Source organism: Ambystoma mexicanum, chromosome 13 (assembly GCF_040938575.1).
Source record: "Ambystoma mexicanum isolate Mex_15411 chromosome 13, UKY_AmexF1_1, whole genome shotgun sequence".
NCBI classification, from domain to species: Eukaryota; Metazoa; Chordata; class Amphibia; order Caudata; family Ambystomatidae; genus Ambystoma; species Ambystoma mexicanum.
In genome coordinates this window covers 232,550,396-232,574,180 of record NC_090938.1, presented here as the reverse complement: position 1 = coordinate 232,574,180, position 23,785 = coordinate 232,550,396, and the positions used below count along the sequence as shown (strand labels likewise).

Sequence of the window (23,785 nt, the reverse complement as noted above, 5' to 3'; positions counted from 1 at the left end):
AAAATTCGAACCTGAAAGAACATGTATTGCCGTTTCGATACGACGGCGTCATCCTGTAATCTCTACAAAGCGTGAATTAAGTGAAAAAAGTAAAACAACCAAAAAGGTAACATGGTGGGTCACACTAGTCACAATGCAAATACGTGCCGATGAAATATTCACATCATCCGATGCGTGTGTTCCTCATAGGATGAAACACTTATGAATGCATCCTCAATTTGAGAATGCTAGTGGAAATTATCTAAACTGCGCGTAAGACAAGGTGAGGGGGCAATTACTCATTCCTCTATGCACACGTCACTCCATAAAAGCTATGGTTGAGTTCGTCAGGGAAGTGTCTCGATCTATGTCTGTCAATGGCAGGTCAGTAAAGTATGTTGAAGACAACAAATCGGTAATACTATCTCTGGAGATGTAGAATACGCACATCTGTTATGAAACACTGTAGTAATCTTGATATGTTATGTGTAAAGCCACAGTGTATTAGTACAATCGGGAGATAAATAGGGCTGTGTATATAGCATAGCTAAAAGAATTGTGCCACTTATCTACATAAAACACTATATCTCCGATCCTTAATTCCTAATTCTACCTGATGAACAGAGGCTGACCATAGAGGTCTGTCACAGAGTATTGATCACTAACTTGAGATGAAATCTAGCTAAAGAACACTTAACAAGGAACACTGTTAAAGTAATACGAGTGTGTTCCTTTCTCAGAGTAGTTAATTTCGTGTCGACGTCTCTTTTCGAGTTTCGAAAACAACTAATACTCAGCGGCTTCCTCTAGATGTCAGCCTATGCACAGCATGTGATCTAAGCAGATTCCACAAGCCTCAGAAATATATACATTTATTTCGAGGGATCCCAGTCGTTTAGCTTGCATATTAAAATGCAATAACATCCCATTTACAATGTGTGCTAGTCCCTGGCGAAAGACCACCTGATAAAAAATTCAAAAACCGTTTTATTCAATTCGTCCAACATAACAGCTGCACACACTTTACTAGGAGCGCCTGGATTGCAATAGGGCGATCATTTATCGGGTCTGAGCAGTCCCCCTTTTTTATAAATTGTTATTATAAAAGGTTCCTTCCAGGCTGGAGGTAGAGTAGAGTAGATTTCTCTATTCCTTCAAGAAACAACTCGTGCAATAAGTGAGACTAAAAATAAGGATTGGTCTTCAAAGTGACCAGAGCCATCTTATCCGGTCCAGAGTACTTGGAAGAATTCAATTTCAGAATAGCATTTTGTATGTTATCAGTTGGAAAATAACTCCTCCCAACTGATGCCATACCATCTACCAGGAATAGAATCTTTTTTTCCGGCAGAGGCCGTTTAAGTATTTCAAACTAATAAGAGACCCACGTCTAGTCCGTTATCGCATTCATTTGGACATTTGCTGATTTACAATCCGAAGCAATCAAGTCCCAAAACATACGTGAGTTAGTGGAGCCTAATGTTTCTGGCATTTTGTGATGTGACCATCTGTGAGATAAATCGCTGCTCTTTAAGACTTTAATCACATTTGAAACAGTAAATTATATCATATGCTTCTGATGAAGGTAGATCATTTTGATGTGATCCATGTGCAAATAACAATGTGAAATACATTTGATTCTATGCACGTGCTTGGACCAAGGCTGGGTATTGTAAAGAGCAGACAACATGTATATTGTGCCAAGATGAGAAGACAAACACCACAATGAGACAGCTATTTATGGCCTGTATACGAGAGGAAATTATTGAGGAACAACAATGCTAAATACATTTATACATGATGTAACTCGCATGCATTTGGCAGATTATTATAAATAGAAGTTAGTTGTGGCTAAGCATGGCTGTTGTAGAGTTCTGCTAAAAATGTCAAGCTTGGTTGAATTAAAGGCTGTGTGTTTTAAGAGAGGGTTTGTAATCATTCATGAAATTTAATAAAAAAATGTATACAGATGTTATGACATTAGGATTGTGTGAAAAGTTTACATTAAACTAACACGCTAATCTAATAAAAGTAAAACAATGTGAATCAGCAGCAGCAGCATGAAAATATCAACACTATTTTAATTCAACTGCTTAACATAATTCATATTAAGTATGTTTATGCCAATTTGGGCAGGTTTAAAAAAAATCTATGTGCTCATTCTTGTGAAGAGGAGCTGTAGGGCAACAATTAATTTGTGACTTAAAAATGGCTGCATAGAAAGGCAGTGCCCCTTGACCAACCTGCATACGTAGTTATGTTCTATCCAATCAACATTATCAGTTTGTAACACTTACCTGAGCGTTTTGTCGCCATTGGTGTGACATTTGTCCAGTGTCCTGTATGAGGATCATACTTTTCTACTGAGCTTAAAATATTAAGGCCATCGTATCCTCCTATTATAGATATTAAATGGAATAAAAACACTACTCAGACACGGATGCCATCAGAAAGATGCACAAACATGACAGTTCTCAATGTGTACCAACATCATACAAAATTTCAAAGTGAAGAGGTGAGCAAAAGGAGCTACCCAAAGAGAACAGTATTAGACAAACTAAGAACAGTGATAAACCCTGCAGAATGCCACTGGAACCAAGCATATGTATGTATACAGTTCCAGTCTACACCTTCTGATTGTAGACAATATTGAAAACAGTGCAGGAAGCATGTGGATCTGAAAACATCCATGAAATGATGCAGTGTTCTGTGAATTGGCCACACACTGAGTCGTAACATATTCCAATTGCAGTCGTAGGGCTTAATCAGAAACAACTTTAATGAGAATAATGATGCAAAAAAGCATGTGTATGTTATGAAATGCATCTATCACTGTAATTGTTTATTTGTAAAGTGCTTATACACAGCTGAAGTGCTTCATAGAGCTGCAAGGCGCGAAGGGAATAGGGAAAAACAGTAGTAATTCTTAGGTCTTGAAGTTTCCGAATTATTTAACAGAAATTAACTAGTGTACTAGGCCAGAGGCATTTCTACTAGTGCAAGTGCATGACAGGAGGGAAGAAAGGGAGGGATGGGGAGAGAGGAAGAGCAAACAATCCATAAGCTGCCGTGATAGGTCTAATGACTTGCCAGATAGTAAGGGCATGACAAGGAGTATAGGGAGAAAGAGGGGGGGGGCGAGGGGGAAGGACATACAGAATAAACTAGCATGCTAGGCCTGGCGACAATCATATTGAATGATAGGTCAGAATCAATAATGTGCCTAAGCACAAGTGTTTAAGGTGCAGCCAAGCTAGGGAAGGAAGACAAAGGGAGAACAGAAAAAAACGACATAGTGCCTTCAAGGTTATGCAAGTGCACAAGGGGGAGAGAGAAAGAGGAAGAGTAGAAGAAGGTTTTGAGGAGTTTCTGGAACTTGAGGAGATCCGGCATAAGACGGAGAGAGGCAGGGAGGCTGTTCCCTAGGGGGCACCTGCAGAGGATAAGGTTCTACCTCCAAATCTCTGTTTGAAGAAATGGCTCACCCACAGACAGTTGGAAGAGGCCGAGCGGAGTGCTCTAGAAGGGGAGTATTTAGGCAGAGAGCTTTGTGGGTAGTGTGGGCTCCAGAAAGCCTTGTGAACTATGCAGAGTGACTTGAACTTGATTCTTGCAGTCACTGGGAGCCAGCAAAGAGATTTCAGCAACGGAAGAGATGCAGTCCCTGGGCTTGTGGCCAAGGATAAGTATTGTGGTTCTGTGCTGGATAAGTTGAAGAGGTCGGAGAGAAGTAGGAAGATTGAGAAAGAGACTTGCAGTAGTCCAGTCCAGTCCAGTCTAGTGGGAATCAGGGCTCTGGAGATGGTGAGCCTCTGGGGGAAAGTGAGAAAAGTTAAAATACCTCTCCTAAGGAGCTGCAGTTGGTAGTGGGACTTAGATGTACGAGATGGTAGAAGAGAAGGAGAGAGTGGAGTCGAAGATGACCTCCAGATTTTTTGCCTCACTGGTGGGTGAGGGCTCAAGAGCAAGTGAGGTCGGCCAGAGTGCGCACACAAGGACAGAATTGCGGACAGACAGTCAGGGATGAGCAGGGAGGAGGAAGAGGCTGGGGGTACCCTGAAAGAGAGCTGTGTCTCATAACACTGAAAGTTGGAGGTGAAAGAAGAGATCATGTGGGCCAAAGGGGCCATGTAGATATTGAAGCACCAGAGGGATAGATTAGATCCTTGGGGAACACCACAAGTAGAGAGCGTGATAGCAGAGAGCAAGGTCCACCTGGGAAGGACGATCATAGAGAAAGGATGCTAGCCACACCAAGGCCTGCTCTGTGATGCCCATGGTATCACACAGATGGGAGATCAGGATGTTGTGGTTTACCATATCGAAAGCAGAAGAGAAGTCAAGAAAGATGAGGACAGAGGGAGAGTTAGAGTCAAGATATGAGAGCAAGGAACAAAGTACAGTCAAGGAAGTGCCCTTACAATAAGAAATCTAAACTGAAATGGTGAGCGCATGCATGATTGCTACCGAGTAAGCAGGCTGAATGAACCAAGTCTTCATACGCAGAAGAATTTCAGACTAGCGAGAGTGTGTATATAGGCAAAAAGACAATTCCACAACTAAATACAAGCACAACGGGATATAATTGACTTCTGGAGCACACCGCCTACAGGCAAGGAGGCTCGCATGCTCAAATATTGCATCCCTCTTTACCAAGGCACCCGAGAAGTCATTTGTAAATCTATAGGGACATTATTTGACCTTACAACACAACGTGGATGTCCAGATGCCCGATTTTAAGCAGTAAATGCATGATATTAAGTGGAAACCTATTTAACATGTAGATTCCTAAAAAGGCCACATATGGAACAAGTTACTTACCTGTAACTGTTGTTCTCCAGCATGGTTCTGGCATGGATTCACATGCTCATGAATATTCCTTGTCATCTGGCTGGGAATCCTCGGTAAAGAAAATTTCAGTTTCAGTTTTGTTTCTGAACTGTCTTTCTCCTAATAACCAATCACTGGTCTCTGGGTCATACTGCCCCCAGCCAATGACTGCCCTCTACCTAACCCCTTCCTCTGGCAGCCATCTTCAGATTTGGTAGCACGTAAAGTGGCAGTAGGACCAAGAGAAGAGCCGCAGAGGGGTCGGAAGGAGGGTTTACCCATGCTGGAGAACAACAGTTGCAGGTAAGTAACTTGTTCCTTCTCCAGCATGGGGTCTGGCATGGATTCACATGCTCATTAATACAAGAATACATAGCAGTACACACATGCACAACCACGGGAGGTGGCAAGGCTCAACATTAAGCATTACAACAACTCAACATTAAGCATTTCTTACCTCCTCACCAGGCTCACCTTCAAGCGAACAGGGTGCGCAGCACTGCCTGGTCGACTCTGGACTCCTGCCTGGAATCCCGGTTGACGCAGTAGAATCTCGTGAAGGTGTGTGTTGACCTCCACGTACCAGCCCTGCAGATATCCAGCAGGGGCACACCAGACAGGAACGCTATGGTAGTAGCAATCGCTCTGGTTGAATGGGCTCCCGGACGGCCGGGCAACGGTCGGTTTGCCAACCGGTGACAGTGCATGATGCAGCCGGAGAGCCATCTGGAAATGGAAGCCTTCGAGAGTGCCTTCCCTTGGTTCACAGGGCCAAAGTTCACAAATAGCTCTGATGTCTTGCGGTCACATAGAACTTCAGCGCTCTAGCCACAACCAGCGAGTGCAAAGTCCTCTCAGCCGGCGACGAAGGCGACGGGAAGAACACAGGTAACACCAAGGGCTTGTTGAAATGGAAGTCCAACGGCACCTTGGGCATGAAGGAGGGGTGCGTTCTCAGCACTACCCTCATCTCTTGGAATGTCAGATATGGAGGTTTACAGGAGAGGGCCTGGATCTCTCCCACTCGTCATGCGGGAGACCGCCACCAGATGGATTTTGATGGAGGCGTGTGCCAGCCCCGCCTTGGCCAGCGACAGCAAGTACGGCAGCCCTTGAGGGGCCGTAATCCGCAGAGTGTTGATCTTCTGTGCATGGCACCAGACAGAGAACCTCTTCCATTTGTCTCCATAGCACTTGAGAGTCGAGGACGCCCTGGCCTTTGCAAGCACCTCCTTGCAGTCCGCCGGGATATCGTACCCTCCGAACTCTAGTGTTGCAGGAGCCAGACATGCAGGTTCCGAGATCCCGGGTCGTGGTGGAGGATGGCGCCTCCTTCCCTGGCAAGATCCGCGTCCATCAGCAGTTTGACTGGGGAGGATGCTGACATGTCCAGAAGGTCCGGGAACCAGATCTGCCTCGGCCATGCCAGTGCAACGAGGATCATCCTGCATCGGGACCGTCTGAGTTGACTGGTGTGTCGCAGCAGCAATGGCAGCGGCGGGACCGCATACAGGAACAGGCCATCCCAGGGTAATGAGAATGCGTCGTCCATGCTCACCGGCTGGGGAAACCTGCTGGCGAACTTCCGGCACTTGGTGTTCGTCGCTGTCGCGAATAGGTCGATCTGGGGATTGCCCATCGTCGGAACAGGAGATCCACTTGATCCTGCCGAAGCTCCCACTCATGGCTAGAGCACAGCTCCCTGCTGAGTGAGTCGGCGACAGTGTTCCTTATTCCTGCAAGATGGACTGGTACCAGGAATATCCCGTGGGCAATGGCCCAGTGCCACAGATCCTGCGCTTCCTTGGATAGGGCTGCAGATCTGGTGCCCCCCTGCTTCCGGATGTAGAACATCGTGGTGGTGTTATCTGTGAAGATCCTCACCACCTTGCCCTTGAGGGACGGGAGGAACGACCTGAGGGCCCAGAACACGGCTCAGAGCTCCAGGACATTGATTTGTAGTGACCTCTCCCCAGGAGCCAAAGGCCTCTTGCGTGGAGATCTCCGGTGTTCGCTCCCCATCCTTCCAGGGAGGCGTCCGTCTTCACCATTACCTGGTGTGCCGGGGTCTGGAAGTCCATGCCTGCCGCTAGATGCGCGCGGCTGCCCCACCACCGGATCGCATGGCGGAAAGTCTCGTACAGAGAGATCACGTCTTCGAAGCTGCCTGCCACTTGCATCCAACGGGTGTCAAGGAACTCCTGCAGTGGCCGCATCCGCAACCTGCAGAGACGCACGAGGTAGATGCACGATGACATCATGCCGAGCAGGGACTTAATGGACCTAACTCTGGCCACTTCCATGATGAACAGCCGTTGTACCTTGCCCAGGATGGCTTTCGTCCTCTCCTCCGATGGTGAAGCCAACCATGCCACTGTGTCGAGTCTGGCTCCCAGGAACAGGGCGTCCTGCGACAGTACCAAGTGGGACTTTGCGAAGTTAATCGAGAATCCCAGTTCCGTGAGCAGGTGGACGGTCTTTGCTGTGTGATCGACGGCGAGTTCTCTTGACTTTGCTCGGATGAGCCAATCATCCAGATAGGGGTATACGCGGATCCCCTGCAGGCACAGCCGCGCCGCCACCGGTGCCAGGCACTTGGTGAAGACCCTTGGCGCTGACTTCAACCCGAAGGGCAGGGCCTTGAACTGGTAGTGTCGCCCTTGGACCACGAACCGTAGGAACATTCAATGTCCTTTTTGTATGGGGATGTGGAAGTAAGCGTTCTCCAAGTCCAGCGACGACAGGAAGTCGCCTTCCTCCAATTGTCCCAGCACATGCTGAAGGGTGACCATCCGGAACTTCGGGGACTTGATTTATTTGTTGAGGCGGCGAAGGATGGGCTGCCAGCCGCCGGTCTTCTTTCAGACAAGGAAGTATCGGGAGTATACTCCGGAGCCTCTTTGGGACAAGTTCTATCACGCCCTTTGTCAGCATCGCTCGTACCTCCTGAAGCAGCTGTGGCACCACGTGGTTTTCCTTCCTGGCAACAGGTGGGAAACGGGGCACTTTCTTTGGAACTCCAGGGAGTGCCCGCTGGCCAGGGTGTCCAGCACCCAACGGTCGAAGGGATGGACTCCCACACGCTGACGAATTTCGCCAGCCTGCCTCCCACCGGGGTACTCGGGTGGGGGCCCGACGTCACGGCCGGTTGTCTTGTTTCGCCGAGGCCTTGCCACCTTGGCGACAACGACTATGTACTCTGGCCTTTCTGCGGCCTCTGTAGGCTTCCTGCGACGAGGAGCGGGCCACCTGGCAGTATGACGCGGAAACCGCCACCAAATCCTTTGGAGGCACCTTGAGACTTGCCTCCGGAGGTCGGAAAGGACGGCCGTCGTTGATGGAGAGAACCCAAGGCCCGGGCAGTCTCGGTGTCCGCCTTGATGGCCTGCAGTGGCTAGTCTACTGCCTTGCCAAACAGGTTGTTCCTGTCGAAGAGCATGTCCAGTACCCTGGTCTGTACGGCCTGACGGAAGTCGGTGGCCTTGAGCCAACTGCGCTGGCGAAGGCAAACGCTGTTGCCCATCTGGCGAAAGCCGGTGTCGGCGATGTCTGTGGCCACCGTGATGGCGTGGTACAACACCACCTCGCCTTCCTGTAGGATTTCAAAGGCTTCCACCATCTTGTCTGGCAGGAAATCCAGGAGGGGAGCGATCTTGAACTACAGCTCCCTGCCGTAGCGCACCACAATCGCAAGGGCCTTGGCCGCTTTGATGGTTGTCGCCGCCGACTAGATGACTCGTCGTCCCATGGCATCCAGCTTCTTCCCCTTGCCGTCCGGTGGGGAAGTGGAAGTTGTTGCCATCGCCCCTGCCGATTTCTTCTTGGCCGCCGCAGAGACCACTGAATCCGGGGACGGCTGAGCTCTGAGGCACAGAGGTGCGGAGTCTGGGACCCGGTACTACTTCTCGTACTGGTCACTCTTTGCAGGAGCCATGGACGGGTTCTTCAACAGCGACAGTCCTTCGTCCCAGATGTCGTCCAGTAATGGGACTGAGAGGACGGTCTTCCTCTTGGCCTCTCGTCGTTGGTAGAAGAAATCTTCCTTCTGTTCTTCGGGACAAAGCTGGAAAAGCTCCGATGCCCTGGCGATCATGGCGTGAAAGGAGGCAATTTCATCGGGAGTGGGAGGAGGCCCGGGCAGGGGGTGATGGGAGATCCGTCCTGTCGTCACCAGCATCGTTGTCCGTCCCTGTCGTCGCTGTCTCCGTTCCAGTCTCATCCCTCGGTGGAGGGGATGGAGGTGAAGGCTGGAAAGGAGGGGGAGGATGGATTCGTCTCCGCTTGTTTGGCGGGCCCAAAGTGAGTCGAGTCCGACGGTCCTTCAATCTCACAGAACACGCAGTCCTCTTCCATGTGCGACTTGTTGTGAAGGCAGTAGAGGCATCGGGAGTGCTCATCCTCCTTAAGGACATTCTGTAATCCACATCCAGGGCAGATCCTAAACAGCTTGGATCCAACAGGCGTCAAGTCTCCTTTGTCCTGGGCCATACCCATGTGGGGTAGGCCTCAAAGATCTTCCAGAATCCTCCAAAGACTAAAGGACTCTATGGGAGTGGGGACACGGAACACGGAAGCACCGGCAGATTGGTGGACCACTGGCAAAGCAATTGAGCGGGCAGAAACACCCCCTGTGGCCTCCCCTGCTCCCCTATCAAGACTATGAGCAGTTTTCTGATGTCTGCCAACTAAGTAAGCACTTGATCGCACTTACACACCCTTACTATACGAACGTCCTTGGCAAGTAGGTCAATACCATGGTTGCTTGTGTGACTTGGAGGCTTAGAAGCCCTGAGAGGGGTTAAGCGAATAAAAGAACTAGCTCCTGAGGTCAACTCGCTCCAAGAGGAGCCAAAAAGGGGTATATGGCTAGTACCCTACAATGGCCACAAGATTCTCACTTGTTCTTTGGACGTCTTCTTCCCTTAGTAGAGGGAGGGGGGAACTCATCTCATTCAACATCTGTGGTGCCCGAGGGTTTAGGTGTGGGGGCATGAGTGAAACCAATAGTTATCCCTGATTGGACAGCTAGTGGCTGTTTGAATGGTGCAGCACCTTACCACTGGTGGGCTTGTACTTGCTTCCAAGTTGGAATTTGGATAAGAAGAGGGTTGCTGCAGATGTTTCTTCAGATCAGTGTTGGAGCCAAGAATCCCTTGTAGATGAACAGCTGACTGAAGATCCAAAGAAGCCTGGTGAAGCCCTGTTGGGCTACCTGATCTCCGAATACCCAGAACAGTGTTTCACCCCTTGGACTAGTGAGACTAGTCTTGATGCCTTCTCAAGGATCCAGTCGTCCTGAGCCTTCAGAAGTGTCCCAGGACCACCCGGGGGACTGAACAGCTCTCCAGTGGACTACCTCAATGTTAGGAAAGTTTTGTCTTTTAGCAACTTTCCTTCCATATTCTATGGACCCCCATGTACTTGTTTTTACATCATGCCCTGACTTTTTTAATGTTATCTGTTTAGAAGACCTTTTTCATATTCGACAATAAGGATACTTGTGTATCACCCTAAACTACACTCAAAGGGTTTAGTTACTTTTAAATGTGCCTAAATACAAGCTGGTGGCAGCAGTTACATTTTGACAATTTTGACTGTACAATTAGTTACCCTTCTCGCGTTTACCACGTTTGGCTACTAACTGTGGCTGGTGTCCTAACATGGCTGTGCCACAAGGTTTTTCGCTTGTTCTTCGGCCTTCTTCTTGCCTTACCAGGTCAGGAAATTCCTTTTATGGTCATGCACCTGCCCAAGCAAGCTTCGTCTTTCGCAGGCTAGTGCAGGCCATGTATGTTGCAATCCAGGAATTGGCTTGGCACAGGCTGGTCCCAATCCACAAACTGGTTTCAGTATGTCTGGTATGTATGCATGAGTTTCCCCCAAAGTGGTTCCTGATTTGACCACTGCTGGGGTGGGTGTGTGGGACAGATCTTTTATTGGTTGGGCTGAGTTTCAGTGCTCACCTGAATTTAAGAAGAGAAGTCCTGCCAACATTTCTCCAGCTCTGAAGAGGAGCCATGTATCCTGTGTAGCTTTGCAGAACAAGGAAGACCCATGGACCGATCCTGAAGAGGCCTAGCGACCAAATTTTGAATGCATTCCCGGTGGAGCCTTGTCTGGCTACTGATCTCAGAAGACTCTTGTTGCTGCTTCAACCCTCTGAAACACTGGAAACAACCACTCTCAATGTCTTCTCGTGGCCCGGCAAGTTTGAGTCTTCGCTAACCAACACCAGTTTGGGCTACCGCAGTAGAGGCATCACCATTCTGCGTTTTTACTCGGAACCTGGGGGGGCCTCCAGCTTGTTCAGCAAGTAGCCTTCCTGCGATATTTCTGCGTCCCAACATCAACAGATCTTGAGATAGAAGGCTTTCTACGACTGACAAGTGTAACGCCTGCTGTCGCTATGCATCAGTGACCAGCGCTGGAGCCAGCCTTCGTGCATCTGGTCAAGAGCCTTCGCGCATCTGTTCAAGTGCCCTGAAGAGTCTTGCATCAGTGCCTGCTGCATTTCTCCACTGCAAAGGGCTGCACTCAAGTCCTGTACAGAACCCAAACTTGGCTTGCACCCGCAGCTCCTTAGCATCTTCGCCTGGAACCAACAGCAGGAAAACCTACCTCCAAGTCTGTGAAGTCTGTCAAGTCTGTGAGAAAAAAAAAAAAAATAAAATAAAAAATCAAAATCGGAGCACAGGTGTTGAGTACTAGCAATACTTACAGTTGCACCCTTATGTCCTCCATGCAAAATCTAGAGAATAACTTGGATTTGGTTTAAACTATTCGGCTTTGGCAAACATTGTTGCAAAATCCCACTACAAAAGATAGCCAAGCATTTTACTCACCAGTAAACTCCTTGAACAATTCTTCTGGACTAATCTTCACATCCTCAGGAACATCCTGTATAGTTGATTTACTTATGGCTTCGATGCTCCCCGTTGCAGGGTGGCTGGCCGACGGCCCAGAAGGCCCCGGACAGGCACAGACAGGTCGTGGACCTTACAAAGGAGGGCCTTAGTGCCGTTCATGTGACTATGTGTATTCGTTGGGCCAATATGAACAAAGCAGACGAGCAATGGTTGCTATGCAACCTATAAACAAATGTGTTGGCGGCCATTTTAGGACACAAGCAGTGTGGAGGAGAATGCAGCGAACAGCTGTTTTCTCCGATGGGCTCGTACTCGTGCTGCGGCTACGGTGTGAAGAGTGCTTCTGTCCAGCGGGACGGGCTGCTAGATGGTGCAATCGTGCACACGAGGTTCAAAGGGTGTTGGAAACTTTATAGGTGCTTCTTCAGAATGGGGCTGTGTAGCTTCTCGGTGATTTCCCTGGTGTTGCGGGATGGGCTCCTGCCCTCCTGGTGCTGCTCCTGTGCCTCAGCTAACTGATTGCATATATATTTAGTGTATTGAGCGATAAGATCACCCGTTTGATTCATTTTTAAAAGAAATGTGTTTATAATTTTAAATCCATCAAATACATGCAGTACACAACAGTAAAAACAGCATCTAATACAAGTAAAAAAGGAAGGGGAATGGAAGCAATCCCCTGAGGAAACTTGCCAAAGCAATACATAACAAAACATCTCAACTTGTTTTAATAACACAGACCATCTCAACCCTACCTTACATACATGTCCCTTAACAAAATAATACGTGGACACACAACACAAGAAAAGACAAAAACAGGCAACATGAGCAAACATTGGTATTGGCATAGTTGATCTAATGCCAACTTGACCTACTCTGATTTGAGCACATCTTTTTCGTCTAATTCGGTAGGTCAAATGGTATATTTTAATAAGAAAATAGTTGTAAGGGAATAGGTTGAAGTAGGGGGAAGCCAGGGGCGTCAGGAGGGAAACCGGGGGGTCGTGAGGGGGTCTCCCCGCACATTAGGAGGGGTTGCGGGGGGGGGGGGGTTCTCCCTCCGCAGTAGGTAAAAATAATTAGACCAAAAAAATTCGGCCAAAACGGCATTAGGACAAACAACCCATATCTGCAAACACTAGGTTCAAAAGGGATTCATCTTTCATAGTGTGTTTTTGGTACTACAATAAATAGAGTATTTTTATACTGACCTGCTTCAGTGAAATCCTTGATTGCTTCATTGTGTGGACCTTTTACCCCACTCACCTCCCCTGAGACTAAGCCAAGATCACTCTCCAAGCTATCTGATTCATCTGGCTGAACTCCCAGAGTTTCCCCTGTTCACTGTAACAAGGGTGGCCTCCCAAACTCTGTCCACCAGGCCAGGGTTTAGAAATCCATTTTAACACTCGCCAGAAGCGTCACCATTCCCTGTTTGCCCCCAGAACTTTGGTGGTCGCCAACTTGTGGTACAAGTCTCCATCCCTGCGATTTTCAGCATCAATAGATCCTGTCCTGCAGAAGCTTCTTGAACTGCGACTGGAAGGACGCCTGCCATTCTCTCTGTGCGGAGGCCATCGCTGGAAATCAACTTTCTCAGTCCTGTAAAGCGTCCTGAAACAGCCTGCCTCAGTTAATATTGCATTTCTTCATCGCCAGGTGTTGCATCTTGCATCTGGACCTGACCAGAAGAATCCTTGCACCCTGCAGCTCCGGGGCACCCCTCACTGGAACCAACAGCTGAAAATCCAACCTCCAGCGACCCTCAATCAACCCAAGTCATCTGGGAAATCTAAGTCAGGGGGGTAAGTAAAAGCAAGCATTTGTCTCCCCCCGCCGCCCCACTCTCCCCCAGTCTTCCATAAGGTAACATTGAGAGTCAGTCCCTTTGTTTCCTATTATTTTTTTATTTATACGAGTATGTAATCACCAAAGTGATTTATACAAGAAGATGAGCATAAAATTTCACAGCATATTTGTTCAATCGAAGAAATGAAATGAAAAAGACATGAGTAAATAAGAAAGAAGAATTTGTGAAATTTCAAAAGTAAAAACGAGATGAAGATGGAGATACAGGCAAAAAAAATGAAAACAAAAATAGTGAGGGTGGAAGCAAAAGCAAAGCACAGGGTGAGAACACTCCCCACCCCCACCATCTATTTGTGTCCACTCGCTCTAGCACGGAGGTACGTGTGCAAAGATCTGGTCCAAAATTTTAGTGGCTGCAATAGTCCAAGATAGTCACAAGCCTCCTATTAAACGCTCCCACCAGAGTTCTTCTTCCCTCAGGTAGGCATTCTTTAGGTGATGGAGTATATATGGTGATCTGAATTTGTCTGTACCTGGACAAAGTAATAAGAGGTGCCGTAATGTTTCGCTTGTTCGATGTTACAAAAGCGGCAAGTATTAGTTGGTGAGAGGCCCCTTGTGTGCAGCATTTCATTTGTAGGTAGCAAATTTAACCTCACACGCAGTAGAGTGCTCCGAGTTTTTCTGTTTGGATGTTTTATCAGAAAGGGTTGAATTACATTCAAGTTTCTGAGTGTTGGAGGTAAGTGGCTAGTTAGCATGTACTCAGATGCCTTATCCAATATATTTATCCAATCCATTTCTTCGATTCGTAATTTGGTTTTTGTTGGGTTGCCCAAAAGTTCTTCCATGGAGCTGCCACAGATTTCAAGTTGTTGTAGGCACATTTGCTCCCATTTGGACAATAACCTGGATTTGCTTGAGTTCATCTCCGCTTGAACCATCATAAAATTGCCGAGGAAGAAGGATCTTTGATCTTCCGATATAACATGACTGACGCTCTTTTGACTATTGACTCTAAAGAGGAGAGGGAGAGTTCACGTCTTATCAAGGCGATCGGAGTAGAAGATGGTAGATTCAGTACTGAGTGCCAGAAGACTCTCCAATCTAGCCCATAAAAAATTGGGTAAAGATGGCATAGCATCTGCTCCGTAGGTAATAGCTGGGATGACTTTGCCCCTATAGAATTTGAGTATGGGCAGCAATGAAAAGCGTCCATATTTGTTATCCAATATTTTTGCTTGCGAGGCTAAAGTTTTCATTTTTTCCAAGAGATGATGCTGCATCGCTGAGTCTTTGGCCGTGGAGTCAATAAGGACTCCAAGATATTTAAATTCGGTCACTTGTTCGATTTTGTTTGTAGACAGGAACCACGAGTTCTTCATTTTCTTTTTGTGGTTTTCTTCAAACACCATGATCTTCGTTTTTTGTTTGTTTACCTCTAGGTCATTAGCAGCTGTATATGTAATCAGTGCAGACAACTGGCTTTGTAAGCCAATTGGGGTCTGATCCAGTTGAATGAGATCATCTGCATACAAGAGTCTTGGAATCTTCTCTTTACCCAATTCTGGGGGGAATGCTCGTGTCCTGATTGAAATTTCTCTATAGACCCCAAAGTATGACAGAAAGAGGGCTGGAGCTAATGGGCAGCCTTGTTTTACTCCTCTGTCAGTTGTTATGGATGACGAAAGTAGGCCGCTGGTGTTCAGTCGTACCTGCATTGATGTAGAAGCATGTAGAGCCTTGATAGGATTCAAAATCTCCTGAGGGCAGTCCCAACTGGTGAGTTTTTCCCAGAGTTTCCTACGGTTGACCAAGTCAAAGGCCTGGGACAGGTCTATAAATGCCAGGTATAGGTTCTGATTGGTTTCACGAGCTTTTGCTTTTAAGAGGCTGAGGATAAAGATGTTTATGCTAGATCCTACTCCCTTTTTAAACCTCGATTGGAGAGGGTCATTACAGGGTGCTCTTTTTGCCCACTGATTAAAGTGATCCAGCAAAAGGGAACCATAACCTTTTCCTATAACGTCTAGGAGGGCCACCAGACGAAAGTTCCTTGGGTCCTCCTTCCTTTTTTGAATATAGGGATGATGACTGCTAAGGTCCAAGTAGGCGGGATTGAGCGGAAAGTTGTGCATTTGTAGAAAATTAGACTCAACAGGTGCCCATTCTTCTGGCGCGGATTTCAAATTCTCATTAGACAGACCGTCAGGTCCTGGTGCCCTTGATTTCTTTAGTTTGGATATTTTGTCCAAAGTTTCAGTTCTGTCTGAGAGATCAACCCACCGTGCTGTCGTCTGAGGTGGTGAAGGACCCTCAGCAAAATCTGGAGCTCTGAAAAGTGTTGAATAGAACCCAGTCCATGATGCTTCCGATATGCTGTTTAGCATCATTGTGGATGCCTCTTTAGTTCATGGGTTGACCAGGCTCCTTAAGTCTCTAGAATTGGACTTTTCGATTTGTTCTAACATATTTTCAGAGTCCTGTTGATGTAGTTTTAGACAATGGGCCCGTAGCCAGCTTTTATAGGCTCTTGTTGTCTCCTTTACATGCGCTCTGTTGGCGGGTGTGTTTCTCGAAGCCATCCTTTTCGCTCTACGAAGGGTGTTTCGCTGTGCCACCAAGAGGGCATCGAAATTGTGTGCATGGTGGGTTTGGTTTGAGTTTGACCCCTTCGAGCTTTTTATCATCGCTCTGTAAGGTTCCAAGAGTGGTCTGTAGTCAACCTTTGCAGCCTCCTTACTGCTTCCATATGAACAAGGGATTGCTTGAATATTGGCCCGTGTAATCCTTACCCGGTTGCCTTTTCCTTCTGGTTCAATTCTTCCAGAGTATTGGTCTGGAGCTGGTTTTGTAGAGGCCCATTTGATAGCCAGCAAGTTATGGTCGCTTTGGTTGGTCTGGCAAATACTGAAGTCTGTCAACCGAGCTAACAGGAGTTCAGAAACGAAGATGTAATCTATTGTCGAGTAGATCAAGCCTCGTTTCCATGATGGTAGAGTATTAGAATCAGGAAGTGCGGCTGCAGTGTTAAAAAGATGTCTAGTCGTCATCAGCTTATGCCAGGCCGAGCCTTGTTTGCAAGGATTACTCTGTGCGGCATCTGTGATGGTCTTGCGAGCCGTTGGACATTTGATGTTTAGGTCTCCACATACTATAACATCACATACCCCGAACTCTAAGTAAACTGAGTCTAGTGTGGAGGTCACTATGTCGAACAATGAGGTCTGTTGAATCGCTTTGTGATTCCAATAAATGGACATTACAAGCAAGGGAGTGCACGTGCTGTTCTTCCGCAGACTCCTTTCGCCGCCAAGAAATAAGTACCGCAATGACATAAGGGGACTTCAGAATGATTTTAATTATTTCTAGTCCCACGCCCATCCGGACTGCCACGATTAACCCTGAAGAGGGTCTTCCTTTAGGTCCTGCTAATGCTTCTGAAAAAGCAATCTCGAAGCCATCCAATGTAGGTTTAGATCATAACCAGACTTCTTGAAGACATAGGATATCATAGTCCCCTAAATTGATGTCGCCAGGAGTTGTCAGGTGTAAAAACCCTCTTGTGTTCCAGCTCGCCAGAGACAGTAGATGTTGCTCATGGTTAGTTTTTGTAAATTCTGATGGCTATTTGTGGAGGCGTGTAGATAAAGCTTTTGGTAACCAGGCCCATGTAGAAGATTCAAGAGTTGGTCTGGCCTGAGTCACCTTTTGGTTCTCCTCTAATGTTGTGGTCGCCTTTATATTTAGAGGGTTACAAGGGGAGATGTCTTTCCCCTGAGATGTAGAGTGGACCGTGTCGGATTTAAGGGTTGCTGGTGGTTTCCTTGCGAGATTATCCCTTGAGCTAGTATGCTGGCGTTCTTCATTTGTAGGTCTGTCCTCCGTTGTGTGGTCCTTTGTCTTCTCATGGTCTGCTGTAGGAGGTCTGATTAAGGTTAGCTCGAACCCTTGTTTGACTAATGCCTCCGCTGCTGCTGACAATGAGGTGGTCACATTGACTGATGGTATGTATAGCAGACAATATGCCACATGACCCTCGTGAAAAGGTTCCACCGTTTTAAGATCTTCTGATTTTAAGTTTCTTAAAGAGGAGATACTGTGTAGCAGTCTCAAAACCGTGCATCTATTTAAGACCAGGTATTTTTGGTTGCCAGACCGTTGACGTATTTTGATCGTTGGATTCAACTTGTGGCTTTTAGACTCTTGGTATGACTTCTTCTTGTAGTGAAGACTATGATCCCCACTCTCTTGTTTATATTCATGAAATCCCATTCTCTTATGGGAAAATAGAGTCCTTGGATTTATCCGATGGATCAGATTTTGTTTGAGTGTGGACTCTTGATCTATATTCCACTTGAGGCCGGCGAAGAGGTGAGACCAAGTCTGGATTTTGTTCGGTACGCTTTTCAGTAGGTTTTCTGGTTTGGTCCCCATGATTGCTTCGTAAAGATTTAAAACGATCATCTAGTGAAGTGAAACCTGAGAGGTCTCCAGTAACTGTCTGATGGATAGGTGGTGTCTTGGTCAGATGAAAATTCGCACCTTTCTGTTGACTGTCAGTGCAATCATCAAGATGTTGACTTAAATCCATCTAGTCTTTGTGTGTAAGAAAATCTTCTGTTGTTTTTGGTGACTGAGCTAGAACTTCTGGTTGTTTGTCAGTGTCTATCGCGTTTATTGAAGCTAATTTCTTCCCTCCCAGATTTTGAGTCTTCTTTGGTAAGGGATCCTTCTGTCGAAGATCAAGTTGCTGAGTCCCAGGGGTTGGCTTAAACAGAGGTGCCGTTTTGAGGCATATGTGGGAATTAAGAGTCTGTTGTTTAGGTCTCGTGTCTAAGTTCCCCTCGAGGAGCGGCCCTGGATCCGATGATTTGTGGCTTGGGCCTTGGGGGGGTTTCGTTCTTGAGTGATCCTTATGTGGGAGAATGTCATCTAAACACATCACATCATTGTCACCCAACTTGTTGAATATCAAATTTGGTCTAATTGGCGATGTGCTGAGGTGGCCTGACAAGGTGCTTGAACCCGATTTTGGCCTTGTCCCACAGTCCATGTTGGAAGCGTCACGCCGCAGAGGGTCTCGTGCTGTTATTTGGGTGCTTGCATCCAACCTTGGCCTGTCTTTGTTGGTTTTTCTTAAGCCTGATAGGGCTTCCATAGGCTCGACTTGATATGAATAGGAAGTGCCGATTGGGTCATTTTTTCTTCTCTCCAATGCATTAATATAATCCTCTAAGTAGATGAGCTTTGAGTTCATCATCGCGAAGATAGATGTATGATCTTTCAAGGAGTCATTAATTGCCTCGTAAAGCTTGCAAAATGGCGCTAAGAGAAGACTCACTTGCTCTTCTATTAGATGCAGAGCTCACAGGTGTTGAAGGCAGCCATAACCGCGGCAATTCCTTTGATTTATGATTGGGGGTCGGCAACCTCGGAATAGAACCCTCCCGGGGATCTAGCAAGGCTTCTTTGCTTCCATTTCCATCGTGTGCCTCACTATGGACGCCAAGTTCCTTTTCTCAAAGATTTGAAGCATTGGACTTGCGTTGTCGTATAACCCCAAGCTATTTGTTTCCGATGGCACTGGTAAAGCAGTTATTGGAGACTCCAAAGCGGTTGGTGCTTCCCTGTAAGACTCTGGGGCTTCGCTACAAGGCTCGTTATGAACTGGCGAAGCTGATGGGGTTGACTTTTCCTCTGGCCGCATTTCTTGTAGTTCCAAGATAATTGGTGGCCCAGGATTAAGAGTGCCTTTTGGTTGCTCCTTTTGGCGGAACAATGGTCCCACTACTAGGGTGATTCTTCTGGGAACCAGATGAGGCAATGAGTAAAGGTTCTAGAAGTGCTTCCAACAAGTCTGCGTCCGAGATTTCCCCAAGCCCTGATTGATGAAGTTTCTTTTTGGCTTGTCTTTGAAAAAGCGTTTTTAGCGAGTTTTCCAGACGCTGACTCGCCAGTGGAATTGCTAAGGTAGAGGATCTCTGAGGCATTTTTGCTGCTGTTCGCTTGGTAGTCATAGGAAGATCGAAATTTTTCTTTCATAGCAGCATGAATGGGATTCCATGTAGTTGTCGAGTAGGAGCCCCCTGTTTGTTACCCACTCTCAAATACATGGATTTGGCGGCCTCAGATTCAGTGGGCTCAGGAAGTAAGGGGGCCAAGGGAGAAGATGGTGGTGCGGGCGAGATTAGAATCGTCTCGTCCGAATGCTCAGCAATCTTTGACCACCCCTCCAGAGACTTCGGGCCTTTTTTTTCATGATGAACTTTTTTGGCACATTCTGCTGGTGATAGGAGTCAAAATATTGTGGACTTGAGCCTTTGTTGAATTTGGCAGAGGAGACACTGTAATAATGTCTGTGGCCACCTGGTGGCGCTGTGGAGCAGCTGAGCCAGGAGAAGTTGAGTTCAAAGACTTCTCTACCCCAGAGACTCCGGTTTCATCGTCGGGACGCTGGGATACATGGCGAGCCCCCACGGGTGCAGCGGGACCGGCGTAGCCCGGACTCGGCTCCCCCGGCCCGGGTGCCCCCCCCCTCCTCCGAGGGACGGTTCCTCCGTGTTGTCCACTCAACTCCATCTGCCCAACTCCGCTGCATTTTCCCCCGCGTCAGGTCTCGACCTCCAAGAGCCGCTCAGATGAGGCTTCCCCGCAGCTCCGATGTCCCGTGAAGCCGCAGCCAGCCCTGCTCGCCGACTCACCACACACGCAGCCCGACCCCAGCTCCTCCCGGCTTCCGACACGGGAGGCCTCTCCTCCTACAAGGGGGGGGTCCCCCCGCGCTGTCCACCGTCACAGACTGGGGCCAAAGCGCCACGGATCCTCTGGTGCTGCAGCCCGTCTCCGGCTCGCAAGCACCGTGCTCTTCCGTTCGCTTCATCTTGCCAGCAATGTCCCCAGTCGTAGAGGAACCAGAAATATGCTCAATCCATTCCTCTGGTAAGAGTTGTTGTTTATTATTCTGAGTAAGATGGATGTTTTTTGTAGTGTGCTGTTGAACTATTAGTTTAAGCAGCTTTCTTGATGGAATATTTTGTAGTTTGCCTCCTGGCCGCTTAAGAGAGCCTGCACAGGATAAGATGTTAGGTTGTAAAGTAGATTGTACGTCATTAGAGGATGAGGAAGCCAACAAGAGGGCAGAGGAGCTGTTGGCACTCCGCAGCCTTCGTGGTTCGTCTTCGCCTTCAGAGGTGTTATGTCTCAGGTCCAGGGCATCTCCCCCATCCGCCCTAGCCGCCATTAGACTGCCACAGACTGCCCACTCTCGCACCACTCGGCTCCGCTTCGGTGCTGCCTTCTGGTTTTGAAGGGAAATGGCGCCAAAAGGAACACCGTAGCCACTGTAGAAAGACTGAGAGGGACTGCCACAGACTGCCCACTCTCGCGCCACTCCGCTCTGCTTCGCTGCTGCCTTCTGGTTTTGAAGGGAAATGGCGCCAAAAGGAACACCGTAGCCACTGTAGAAAGACTGAGAGGGACTGCCACAGACTGCCCACTCTCACACCACTCCGCTCCGCTTCGCTGCTGCCTTCGGGTTTTGAAGGGAAATGGCGCCAAAAGGAACACTGTAGCCACTGTAGAAAGACTGAGAGGGACTGCCACAAACTGCCCACTCTCACACCACTCTGTTTCCTATTATTCCATGCCACTGCCATTTGGTGGTTGAACCCGGGTAGTACATCCTGAAAGATAAGAACACAATTTACTTAGTGCCATTGCTGAATATCTTCTTTGAATCCTTTACCAACACAAATAACTTACCTGTAACAGGTACATTCTGGGGGGAAGCATTGTGGCTCCTGTGACTTTTGGGCACAAGGCCCCATTTGTCTTAGGGATTGGAGAGCTAAAATAAGGGAAAATCACTTGTGACTTTGGTTCATCTTTGCTGCATTAATGTATTTACCTCCTGTGCTGATTTAAATCATTGAATGTATTTTAAGAACCTATGGTGAATGTATATATGTTTATTATTGAGTATTGGGCAATAATATCAGCTGCTAGTTTCATTTTTTAGTGTGCGTTAAAGGCCTAGAAAAAAAATATTTCTATTTGTATACACTGCTGTTTAAATTGAGATATTGTGCACTATATTGTGCAGACTCGTTGCAGACGCCTGGGACAACTCCCACTCTCCTGAGTAAAGCCTTGACTGTTTTACACTGCTACCTTGATTGGATGTTGGGGCAACCTTTCCAAGTTCCCTGTTCACTATAACTAGGGTAGCCTCCTAAAATATGTCCTCCGGGCCAGATTCTAGAAATCCATCTTAAACAGTATTTGATCTCCATTTCCTTGAGCCTCAGATCCTCTATGTGGTATCCAAAATTATGCCTGGGGGAGTATTTTGGAATTACTTCCTATGATGGTGCACAGGGAGACACAAAGATTAATGCCAAACTCCATTCATGGTATTGTGACGAATCTTCAGATGTCGTCCCTTCTGCCCTACGGGAAGCCAATTCCGATGTGGCCAGGGAGGTGAGGCCGCTACCCGATAGTTCCCTGGGTGTGGTACTCAGTGGGAGGATCACATGGGTGGGAAGCTGTGTCCCCGCTCATCACCTGACCCTAGACCCCCTTCCTTCAAACCTAAGAACAACCCCTTCCCAAATAGGCTCATGAGTTGTTGTCATTCTAACATTCCCATAGAAAGTACTGGGACGAGGATTAATAGGAGTTAGCTAATTGAAGATCCCCTTCCCAGTACTGTGATGAACACCAGCAGTGACTCACAAGGGAGCCTTAAGATCATTACTGTGATGAGGAAGAAGTGCGGAAGCATGAAAATTAGGAACATTGAGCAGTCTAGTGTTTCCCCAAATCCTATTGGCCAGAGCCAATATAAAAGGGAAGACAGACTAAGGAATTATGAGAGAAGCCCTCCCTGGAGGAGCAAGGAGCAGGAATGTTGTACTGAAGCAGAAGGAACTGTGAGCTAGAGTGATTCCCAGAGAAGGAGGATTCCCTTGAGTGCTAGCAGTCTGAGGAGAGGTAAGGGAAGCTAGAGACTCCCTCACTGGAGAGACCAGGAGACCCCCCTTACCCCCTCTCCTGAGAGGAACTATCAGCGCTGCTCTAACACTGGCTCTAAAGGAAAAGTGCTGGAGTTTAAGTCTATGCCGAGCCAGCCCCGGAGGAGCAAGCAGCAAGACGCTTATTCCGTGGCACGGGTCCTGAAGGCTAGAAATTGAGACACAGAGAGGTTTGACTATCTGAGAGATACCAGCGAGGTGGACATGGCTGGTGGCAGGAGAAAGGAAGCCAGACCATCGAAAGCAGACCGCGAACGAAGACACAAGCAGCCGGAGACGTGAGGGACAGTCTGGGGCTGCGGATGCCGCAGGGAAGAGAACGTTGAGCGCAGCAGCAACAGAGAAGCTTTGATCCACCTCCCAAAGAGACCGGAGACAGCACGAAGACATCCCAAAGGTAGGGAAAGGGCTGAACCAGTTGTTGGGGGACTGAGGGAGATGAAGACACTGCATAGTCTTGTGAATATATGCTCTCGAGCACAAGGGGATAAAAGAGGAATCATTTCATTTTATACAAACTTTGTAAACCACATAAATATACCCCGAAGAGCACAAGGGGATAAAAAAAGAATTGTACAAATTGAAGCAAACTTTGTAAACCATGTAAACATATCCTGAAGGGGATAGCAGAAGAATCATACAAGCTTATAGTACCTGGCAGTAGAGTATACCAGGTCTGTTGAAGTGGACACCTGGTAAAGCAGGAACAGGGATCATGCAGAGGCAGTCCTATATGGTCTGGGACCAATATGAAAGCGGTGAAGCCCCCGCCAGTGTGCAACAGTGCCTGGAACCCAAATGGCAACAAGCAAAGGCCACCAATAAAGCATTTAAAGGCCAAAGACATACATCAAAGCAAAGATCTGTATAACCAGTGGGCAGGGGCTCATAAGCAGTCAGGGAGATCCCGTAAAGACAAAAAGATAAAACAGGAGGTGAAAAAACAAACATCTTTGGAATTCAAAAGCTGTGAAATCAAGTCTGGCTGGTTAGTGAACCTGACTTGCTACAATAGGTTTATAACTATCGTGGTGAGATTTTGCTTCGCATATTTCATGCATTGGAAATTGTATCCAAAGAAGAGATTTGTTGGGGTCCATCGTACGGGCTAGAAACTGCATCCAAATCATTGGTGAGTAGCTGCTAAGAGGGAATGTGAGGTAGAAAGGTGGGTCTAAATGAATAAAATGCAGGATCGCCATAGACAATTAAACTTAAGATGAAAGGTAGAGTTTGTAACCTTATTGTCTGGTTATAGACAAT

At 47.4% G+C, this 23,785-nt stretch overlaps 1 protein-coding gene across 1 annotated transcript in view; it reads right to left on the bottom strand.

Moving 5' to 3' along the window:
• Positions 1-23,785, bottom strand: part of KLHL12 (kelch like family member 12) — a 1,608,338-nt gene that overhangs the window by 325,521 nt on the left and 1,259,032 nt on the right. Inside the window, exon 10 of the mRNA XM_069633689.1 lies at positions 2,277-2,375. Within this exon, the coding sequence (XP_069489790.1) occupies positions 2,277-2,375 (99 nt within the window). The remainder of the gene's footprint in view (positions 1-2,276; positions 2,376-23,785) is intronic.